Consider the following 11,231-nt stretch of genomic DNA (forward strand, 5'->3'; position numbering starts at 1 on the left):
AAAAACTAACAATTAGTAATAAGGATTTTCAACTGAAAATATTAGGTTAATAGTTTTCTAAAGAAAAATTACCCTAGATCCTACATGACAGGATTTTTTTCTAAACATAAAACAATGCTAAACAAAATGATTTCCAAGATATGGAAACAAAAGGTTGCTCTTTGTTGTTCTTGTTAATATACTATATGAAGCTATTCCTTTTTCTTCATCATTTCCCCCCTATGGTTTATCCCCTGTTGTCACTGTATTTGATGTTGGTACCCTGTGTATTGTATATGTATTTATCTGAATTAGGGAAGGGGAACAACAAAATGGTGAGACAAAGGACAAAGGGTAAGCCAATGCAACAATGATACCCACAAGACACTATGTTGGAAATGAACTGTACAACTGGGGGGAGTTATTGTGGAAGAGGGAACATGGGAGAAAAAGAGGAGGGAGGGGCTAACAATGCTCGACAAGAAATGTACTCACTACCTTATGCATATAACTGTAAGCCCTCTATACATCACCTTGACAATAAAATCAAATTTTAAAAAGTGATACCACAAATATTGTATATAGGACTTTACAGTCATAATCATATAAATGCAACCAATTTTATAATTTGATGTCTCTCTGAGTAACATTGAATAACCTATGATGCCAGGCATTGTTTTTTTCTGTGCACACACATTTAGCCTAAATGCTTGTTGGACCCATGCTAAGATTCACACATTAAAGTCCATATAATGTTTCATAACATGATATACATGGGGTCCCTCAGAGCTACTACACTGGCATATTATGTAATTGTGAATTTTCTGATTCAGATACGTCTAAAAGAATTATACTGCTTTGTTACCATACTATGCAAACTACAATACCCTATAAAATAAAGTAATAAATTCACTTAGATACTTGTTTACATATATCATATATAAGATAATCATATATAATTATATATAATATGCGTTTATATATTATGCCCTATATAATAGTCTATATCACATATATATATATATATTGAGTCATTCTTGATATGATGCATGTTATCATGGTGATAATATGCTATATTTATTATATATATGTTACATGATATATATATTTTATATATATATATATATCATGGATCACTTATTATTAGCCCAAAATAAACACCAACAAAGTATCATAAAAATAAGCAAATATATTTCATATGATCTAATTAATTTCTATGCTTTGCTACCTTTACTGGCTTAATTCAGGTACACGTAATGACTATTGGTGATATTTAATCTATTGGTTGTATTTCAATATAGCATACGAATTTTCACCTGGTACCCATTGTCATTTCCCATGAGCTCACATCTTGGGTCTTGTCCTGGTCTGGAAATGAATGCTTCATTCACTCAGGGCAGCTCAGCATGTTGGGGAGCTGTCTGCTCACAGAACTCAGGATAGAGTGAGGCTGATGGACAAAATGGTTCCAATTGTCCACTGTTCCTGTATCCCCAAGCAGGTTTTCCTCATCTGTCTTTCAGAAAAACATGTTTTAAGTGGAAGTGCCAGATATAAAAGCTTTGAAATTTCAACTTTTACTGCATAGACAGCTGATAATTCCCACACATTGGAAAACTTGCCTCATGGAAAACACTTTTATATTTTTGTGATTAAACTGATGATTAGCAGAAACTAACCTAGCCAAGTGCATTATTTAGTAGCACCAATAAACAGATGCAAAATTTCAGTATTAAGATCAGTGATATAGGGATTTTTTAAGTTGTGCTAAAGCAAGAAAAAAATCTTAACTTTCTCAACATTTAAATAGATGTTAAGAGCATCAACAAGCAAGCAAAACCTGGTATTCCATTAAGTGTAGAAATTGATTATGGCTGTTTCTCATAAGTAAAACTTGTCAATCCTTTATTCATTCAAAGGACACTTTCCTAAGTAAAATTTCTTCCTTCCTAACTAAAAACATAAACCAATGTCTCCATAATCTCATTCCAAGAAAATAAAAGCTTCTGTAAACAAACCTATCTGTAAGCAATGATGTATAGAAAAAGAAAACATGACACTCCTGGGATCTCAGGACAAGTCACTAGCTGAGAGCTACTCAAGCCTGGGTGAAATCTGAGTTTAAAAAAATCCTACTGGGTCATTCTAACAATAAAATATATCTTCCCTTTATATTTGCAGGCTACAAGTGTTACATCATTGCTAGTATTAATGAGAGATACAATAAGGTCATTATAGATTTGTTTATTGCAAGATTTGGAACAAAATCAAATGAATTCATCTCTCTGGGGTAAATTTCTTTCTTTGAACAATCCCTAGTGAGAAAACACTTGGCTCCTACCAAGAAAGTGTAGCTAGCAGATAAAAATCATATTAAACTCTTATAAAGAGATAGCAAAAATTCTTTACTTCATTTATTATTAATGTATGTCTTACACATTATAAAATAGATACAGAAGGAAATATTTGATCCATCCTGAAAATATTTAATACAGCCCCAGTCCCCTTACATCATCACCCCCAATCGAACCACTGTGAGAAAGACACTGCCCAAGAAGCTCAGAGGCTCAGTGGCACAGTGCCTTTCATTTGAATGAAACATGAAAAGATAGCAGTATAAAAGAATTCTGAGTTCGATCCAAACATATACATTGCTTTGGAACAGCATGGAGGTGGGATTTTAAAACACTTGGGAAAATTATCATACACCTTTTAAAAAGTTCCAACTGGGAACAAAGCCATGGCTCAAGTTGGTGGAGCACCAGCCATGAGCACACAAGCCAATGGGAGTATGAAGTCCTCCATCCAAGGCATCATTTTTTTCTTTGTTTTTCAAGGCTCTATCATGGCATACAAATGAGTAAATGGCCTGGCAAGAAGGGCTCACATCTGCAATCCTACATACTCAGGAGGCTGAGATCAGAGGATCATGGTTTGAAGCTAGCTTGGGCAGAAAAGTCTGCAAGACTCCATCTCCAAAGAACTATCAAAAGTCAAGCTGGAGGTATGGCTCAAGAGATAGAGTACCAGGTGGAGCAAGCAAGCTAAATGAGAATTAGAGGGACTTTATTCAAGACCTGGAACTTACACACACACACACACACACACACACACACACACACACACACACACACACACACACACACACACACACACACACACACACACGCAATTATAACTAGAAATGTAAGATTCCACCCCTAACTAAGCTCCGAATAATTTTTTAAAGTTTAATCAGCTCCCTTATCGAAAATTAGATGGCTATAGGTCTGTAGGTTCATTTCTGGGTTTTCAATTCTATTCCATTGGTCCTGAGGTCTGTTCTTGTGCCGTTCAAGCTGTTTGGATTACTATGGCTTTGTAGTAGAGTTTGAAATGTGGTATTGATATTCCTCCAGCACTGTTCTTTCTGTTGAGGATCGTTTTAGCTATTCGGGCTTTTATTGTTCCATATGAATTTTTGGATTGCCTCTTCTATTTCCTTGAAGAATGAGGATGGAATATTGATAGGTATCACATTGAATTTGTAGATAGCCTTGAGAAGTATTGCCATTTTCACGATGTTGATCTTTTCAATCCAGGAGAATGGGAGTTTTTGTCACTTTCTAAGTTCTGTTTTGATTTCCTTTTTCAAGTTTTTAATGTTTTCCTCAAAAAGGTCCTTCAGTTCTTTGGTTAAGTTAATTCCTAGGTATTTTATTTTTTGTAGGGCTATTACGAATGGAGTTGTTTTCTTAATTTCAGCCACACTTTTCTCATTGTTGGCATACAGAAAAGCCATTGATATTTGAGGGTTAATTTTATACCCTGCTAGTTTACAAAGTTTTGAATCAGCTTGAGTAATTATTGTAAATGTATTCTAACAATAAAAGTATGTGAGTTTTTTATAGAATTTTGGTTGTTCAAGCCTTTAATCTTAGCCTCTCAGGAAGATGATCTCTAGAGCATCATGATTTAAATCCAGCTGGGGCAAAAAATGAATGAGACTATATAGCCAATTAACTAGCGAAATGTCCAGCTGGAGGTGTGGCTCAAGTGTTTGAGTACCAGCCTTGTTTAAGTAAGCGACACATGAGTAGGAGGGCCAGAGTTCAAACATTGGTATTTTGGTAACTATGAATTGAGTATATTCTTCTACCCGTGGAATTTTAAAAAATAAAGTATTGACAGATTTGGCTACAAAACTATTGAAATGTTACTAAAAATTCTATAATTACTTTATGTCATTGTAGCATCAAGAGTAAATCACCAGCTAGGAAACTATAATTACATGCACACCATCAAGGAAAGTTGTTTCCTACATAATGTGATCACAATATTTGTGTGGCAAAGATAACCAATCATAGAAATCTTGTCAATGTAGCTTGGTAAGAAATGTATGCATTATCCTGCCCATGTAATTGTAGCCCCTCTGTACAGTATGTTCTCAAATAAAATAAAATACAATTAAAAAAAAAGAAAGAAAGTTACAACAAAATATAACATTATAGACCAATAAAAAAAAAGAAATCTTGTCAATGTAAACTGAATAAAACCATCTTAAGCAGGTTAAATAATAGTCTAGATTAAAGTTAGTGAAGATGAATTAAACAATCTTTTAGTCAAATTACCAATTGACTTGACAATACAGCTTCTATGAATACACTCAATCATATTCAAAAAGTTTGTTGCAGAATTATTTATCATGGAAAATTGAAATACATTGAAGAATACTGAATACATTAATTTTTTATATCTTAGTAAAGTAATATATAATAAAGAGAAAGGTGAAAATGGAGTATCTTAACCTCATGTTAATAACATGAGGTAAATATACTCCGAGGTAAATACCACCTTTTTTTTTACAGATATGTAACCACTTGTGTTCCTTTGCAAATATGCTTATATTGGGCAAAAATAAATATTAGATGAAGATTAGAAACACATTATAGCATTTTAACTTGCAAAGCTCTTGAAGGCTAGAGAGTGATGAGCATCATTTTGGAATTAGTATGCATGCCATTTTATCATATATTTTAAGATGTAAGATTTTTACACTAAAATTCATATGCCATGTAACTGGTATCCTACATAGATGGTAGTCTAAAATATAACAACCTAAAATATAATACATATACTATAATATAATGTATCATTTTAACTAGTATAATAAAAATAAGAGAATTTCAAAAATCATCTAAAAATAAATGAAAAACAAACATAAATACATTTGTTGGAATCATTGATTTAATTTTATTTTTTTGGCTTGTTTATTTGTGTGTATATGTGTGTGCATTTGTGTGTGCCAGTCTTGAGGCTTGAATGCTGAACCTTGGTACTTTCCCTTGAACTGACATGATCCACTAACGCCCAGCTTTTAACTTAAAGTAGTTAACGTAAAACATTTTAAAAGTATACTATATTGACAACCATTCCAAGCATAAGTTTACCAACTTCATAATAATTCAAGAAAGTTGCATAAATCTAGTTGATTTTTGAGTGACCAAAATACTCTAATTATTACATTTAATAATTCTATTATTTATTGACTCATTATGACAGATGCATTACATCTTTCCAATACATTGATGATATATTATAGAAGAGAAAGTGTGATTAATACCCCGACATATCCTTCATGTTTTATACTTACCATAGAATAATGAAGAGAACGGAATTTAAAAGTTGATTTGGGATGACTTCTCAGCAGAAGGGGTGTGTGCCCAGCAGAAAAATAACTGTTTTTGTGGTTGGTGATTTGCATATGTGAATGACTTTATGTGAATTTTCTTGCATATGTGAATGACTTCATGTGAATTCTTCCTGGGGACCTCCTTCGCCACATTTTTAACTCTGGGTTTCTTCTCTAATCTTTTAAATAACTTTACTATATTTAAGTAGTTGTACAAAGGACTTGCCATGCAAATGCGCAGTTTATGAATACAGTGTCTCTCCTCTTCCGCCCCTCCCACCCCACATCACTTTGCTTAACCTTTAGGCTTGAATTTCTGCCATTTAACAAAGTAGTTTAAGTATGCAATGTATCTTGACCTGTGTCATCCCTTCAAGATCTTCACCCCCTCCCTTCAGCCAACCCTTTCCCTTATTTTTTTCAATTCTGTGGTATATACAATGCATTTTTGGCTGCATACTACAACCTTTCCTCCTTCATTTCTCCATCCCTCTCTCATTGCTCTCCCTGATTACTTACTTTTTGGGGATTTCACTTAATCTTTCTAGAGAATTATACTATGTGCACTCTGCATAGTCTATTCTACTTCAGTTAATTCATTTATAACTGCTTTCATACTACCCAGTGTGTTTACTTACTGATTTATAGATACAATCTAGGTACCACAAATGAGGGAACCATGCAATCTTTGTTTCTCTGGGTTTGGCTTACGCTATTATTATTTTTTCCAAGACTTTCCATTTCCTTACAAATGGTACAATATTATTCTTTCTGATGGATGGGTAGAATTCCATTGTGTATATACACACTACATTCTTCAATATAATAAAGGCTATATATGACAAATATACAACCAACACTATAGTTAATAGTGAAAAATATAAAGTCATTCTCCCTAAAATCAGAAACAAGACAAGGGTGTCTTGTCTTCAATATACTATTGGAAGTCTAACAAGAACAATAAAGTAAGAGAAAAATGTAAAGGGTATCCAAATAGAGAAAGAAGAAGTGAAACTATCCTTTTTGGCAGATGACATGATTCTGTATTTAAAGGACCCTATAGACTCCTCCCCAAGCTACTAGAGTTGATCACAAAGTTTGGCAAAGTAATAGGGTATAAAATTAACCCACTAAAAATCAGTACAGTAGCTTTTCTGTATGCCAACTATGAGATCAACACTGAAAGCAACTCCATTTATAGTAGCATCAAAAACTAAAGAAAAGAAAGACAGAAAAACTAGGAATTGACAGCCAAAGATATAAAGGACATGTGTTCAGAAAACTTTACAAATTTGAAAAAGGAAATTGAAGAAGATTTAAAGAAATGGAAAGACTTTCCATTCTCCTGGATTAGGAGAATTAGCATCATGAAAATGACAATACTGCCCCCACCAATTTACACAGTCAATGCAAAACCCATCAAAATCCCAACAACATTCATTATGAGACAGAGAAAGCAATTCAAAAATTACTATGAAATAAAAAAAAAAGATTCTGACAGGAAGAGAAATCTTTAGCAGGCAGAACAGTGTTGGAAAGATAATAACAACAAATTTCATCTCTGGGTTTCGTTTTTATTAATAAGTTTTTTTATTGTGAAAATACTGTACAGAGGGGTTACAATTACATGAGCAAGGAAATGAGTACATTTCTTACCAAGCATTTTTGCCTCCTCCTTTGTTTCCCCTTACCATCTCTGACTTCCAATCTGCCCCCTCACTCCCCCCCACTCACCCCCACCTTCACTCCCCCCCCCCCCCGCATCCCACCCTCCCCCCCACCCCCCCACCCCCGCCAAAACTGTAAGACCCAGAAACACAACAAATCAAAGAAAGGTTGGACAGATGGGATTGCATGAAGTTGCAGAACTTCTGCATGGCAAAGGACATAGCTAGCAAGATCAATAGAAAGCCCACGGATTGGGAGAAGATCTTCACTAGCCATACAACAGACAAGGGTCTCATATCTAAAATATACCTGGATCTTAAAAAATTAAATCTCCCAACAACAAATCCTCAATGAAAATGCTCATAATTTACCACTCAGTGGGGAAAAATCTGTAAATGCTTGCTGAATGCTCCACTGAAAGGTAACATCTGTTTCTGCCCACACAACCAAGATATAGGTTGGGACAAATGTTTGGGGGTAACACATTTTTTTTTTTGGGTCCAGTCGTGGGCCTGAACTCTGGGCCTGGGCGCTGTCCCTCAGCTCTTCAGCTCAAGGCTAGTGCTCTACCATTTGAGCCACAGCGCCACTTCCGGCTTTTTTCTTTTTGCTTATGTGGTGCTGAGGAATCGAACCCAGGGCCTCATGCATGCAAGGCAAGCGCTCTACCACTGAGCCACCTTCCCAGCCCAAGGGTAACACATTTTTATAGGCAAATACCACAGTCCTATGTATGGACGGTAAGAATAAATCAGAATGTTTCATGTTTTTCAAGTTTAACCAATATTATAATAAATTAAGTAGAGATCTGTCATAAAACATTAGAACTTATTGCAAAGGAGTGATTTTTTTTAATTTTATTGTCAAGATGATGTATAGAGGGGTTACAGTTACAGATGTAAGGTAGCAAGTACATTTCTTGTCAAACTCGTTTTTGATTATGTCATCATTTATCCAGCAAATCCAAAAGTATTAATTGAAAAATATCTCATATAAAATAAAGGAGTTAAGTGAAATATTTCAATATTAAACTTTCTTGAATACTCCACAGTCATTTGGAAAATATAATGCAGAAAGTACATATTTTATTTACTTAACCCAAATAACAAACATAGTCACAAATAAGAATGTTAATATCTATACAATGGAAAAAAAAAACAAAGAAAAACACTGAAAGATTAAAAGGATTTAAACAAAGATATTTCATTATTTCTAATAGGTTCATTGTGTTCAGGATAAAACTATACATTTAATATACTGTTAGTCAAAAACCTTTCTAGATTTATAGAGTCTTCTAAAATTATTCCAAAGAGGAAAACGTTAATAAGAATATTGAATGGGAAGCATGTCATTACACATTGCTGTAATATTCACTTAAAATAATTCAAAGGGACAAAGAAGAAGGAATTTTGTCAAAAAATTCAATGCTTATTCTACAAAATTAAGAAAACTGAGGGAAGGGATTAGGGTGGGAAGAGTAGGGGAGAATAATAAGAGATAACATTGATCAAATTTCATAGTATTTATATACAACTTTGTTTAACTCCTCTGTACAAGTACTTAAAGATAAAAATAAAAAAGAAATAATCTATTGATAAACTTAATATAGTTTAATCTGGGCACTGGTGGCTCAATTTGTAATCCTAGGTATTCAGGAGGCTGAGATCTTAAATTCATAATTCAAAGTCTGCCCAGATTAAGAAACTTGGTGAGACTCTTATCACCAATGAACTACTCAAAAAAGCCTGAAGTAGCACTCTGGCTCAAGTGGTAGAGAATTTACCTTGAGAGAAAAGAAGTTCAGGGACAATGCCTAGGCACAAGTTCAAGCCCAAGGACAGGCAAAAAAAATTAACATAGTTTAGAAAGAGATATGTAAACACTAGAATGTTACCATAATGAACACAGCATATCAGATAAATGAAGAACTATTTTTAATGTCAAAAATGCTTCCAGGACAGCAAGAAAATGATTATTATGATAGTAACAAAACAAATATCCCTATTGAAAACATCTTAAACCCACAAAGTCAATATTCTCACCATAAAAAATATTAAGGTAATGGGTATGTGAATTAGCTCTATAAACGCCTGTACTATTTGAAATCAGAATGCAAGCATCATACTATGTACTGATTCAGGGATTAATTCATAAAATGTATAAGAAATATATTTTAAAATAAAGGTAAATTAGAAATTCTTACTATTCACACTATATAATGATACTGTAAAGATGACTAAGAGCCTGGGATCAGTGGTTCACTTCAGTATACCTAGCTACTCAGGAAGCTGAGGTCTGAGGATGGAGGTTCAAAGCCAGTCCAGGTAGGAAAGTCCTTGAGACTCTTTTCTCCAATTAGTTAACAAAAATAATGGAAGAGAGCAATGACTAATGTCATAGAGCATAGCCTTGAGCAATAAAGCTTAGGAATGGTGCCTATGACCTGATTTCAAGCCCCAGAACTGCTGAAATAAAGAAATCTTTGTGAATGGTATAAAAATAATCGGTATAACAAATATCTACAAGAATGTGCATGGTGTTCAATATGGTTTTCCAATTCTTGTTGATACCTCGCCCCAAAGCCTTCTCATGGAATTTTTCATCTCTGTATTTCTCAAGGTATAGATCAGAGGATTCAGCATGGGGGTGACAATGGTGTAGAAAACAGTCAAGGATTTATCAATGGGGAAGTTGGAAACAGGTCTGACATACATAAAGATGCAGGGAACAAAAAACAGGACAACCACCGTGATATGGGAGCTGCATGTGGACAGGGCTTTGCGCCTCCCCTCGTGACTGTGAGTCTTAAGATTGTTCAGGATGACGCCATAGGAGATGAGGAGGAGAATGAAGACCACAGTACAGATAGCGCCAGCATTGGCAACCACAGTGAGGCCTATGACATAGGTGTCAGTGCACGCAAGTTCCAGTAATGGGAACATGTCACAGATGAAGTGGTCAATGACATTGGGGCCACAGAAAGGAAGACTGTACACAACGATGAACTGAAAGGCAGAGTGTCCAAATCCTCCAACCCAGGCCACCACCAACAGGATACTACAAACCCTTCTATTCATGATGATCAAATAGTGCAGTGGCTTACAGATGGCCACATAACGGTCATAGGCCATCGCCACCAGAAGGAACACCTCAGCACCACCAGATAAATGCACAATAAAGAGATGGACCATGCAAGCTTGGAAGGAAATCGTCTTTACTTCACAGAGTAAGTCCATGATCAATTTGGGCAAGACTGAAGTGGAATAAACAGCATCCATGAGTGACAGGCAAGCAAGGAAGAAGTACATCGGGGAGCCCAAGGAGGGGCTGGCAGTAATGGTTGTCACAATGAGCAGGTTGCCCACCATTGTCACAATGTAGATGAGTAAAAACAAGATAAATAATACTTTTTGTACATCAGGATCCTGAGTGAGGCCCAGCAGGACAAATTCTGTGACATTGTTCCTCTCTGTCATCATTTACTCCTCTAGAAGGCTGCTTTAGAGATTATAAGTCATCACAATAGGAGTTTTCAGGAAATTCTGAACAGGACTAGGACCCTGTGCATAAGGAGGACAGCATCTTTGAGTCTACCACATAGGGAACACACAGCAAATATTTAGTTCACATCTGCTGAGTTCCTCTTCCAAGGAGCATAGCAACTCTTCTTGGGGACAATTCTATTTCCTCTTGGATTACCTGGTTATGCTACAGGCATAGGCTTCTATCCCAAAGTCAGTAGTGCTATAGAGAGAAGAATAGAAAAAGGTGTGTTTGTCATTTATATATATATATATATATATATATATATATATATACACACACACACATATATATGTATATATATACAAATATATGTATATATACGTATATATACATATATTTGTATATATATACAGAGAGAGAGAGAGAG

General features: G+C 34.9%; 1 protein-coding gene across 1 annotated transcript; it reads right to left on the reverse strand.

The window, feature by feature from the left end:
- Positions 1-6,284: 6,284 nt before the first annotated feature.
- Positions 6,285-10,797, reverse strand: LOC138834207 (olfactory receptor 4A5-like). Its single transcript, XM_070032956.1, has 2 exons — positions 9,889-10,797; positions 6,285-6,305 (listed from the first exon to the last, which is right to left on the reverse strand). Exons 1-2 carry the CDS (start codon positions 10,795-10,797, stop codon positions 6,285-6,287), a joined length of 930 nt encoding a protein of 309 aa, XP_069889057.1.
- Positions 10,798-11,231: the final 434 nt, after the last annotated feature.

The sequence above is a fragment of the Dipodomys merriami genome, unplaced genomic scaffold (genome assembly GCF_024711535.1).
Source record: "Dipodomys merriami isolate MVZ:Mamm:240054 unplaced genomic scaffold, mDipMer1.0.p SCAF_21, whole genome shotgun sequence".
Taxonomy (NCBI): Eukaryota; Metazoa; Chordata; class Mammalia; order Rodentia; family Heteromyidae; genus Dipodomys; species Dipodomys merriami.

Excerpts from the sequence above, each read along its gene's own strand:
- LOC138834207 (XM_070032956.1), bottom strand. The coding sequence starts at position 10,797 with ATGATGACAGAGAGGAACAATGTCACAGAATTTGTCCTGCTGGGCCTC. Across the intron at positions 6,306-9,888 it reads TGAGAAGGCTTTGGGGCGAG|ATTGTATCTATAAATCAGTA; the intron begins GTATCAACAAGA and ends TGTGGTACCTAG.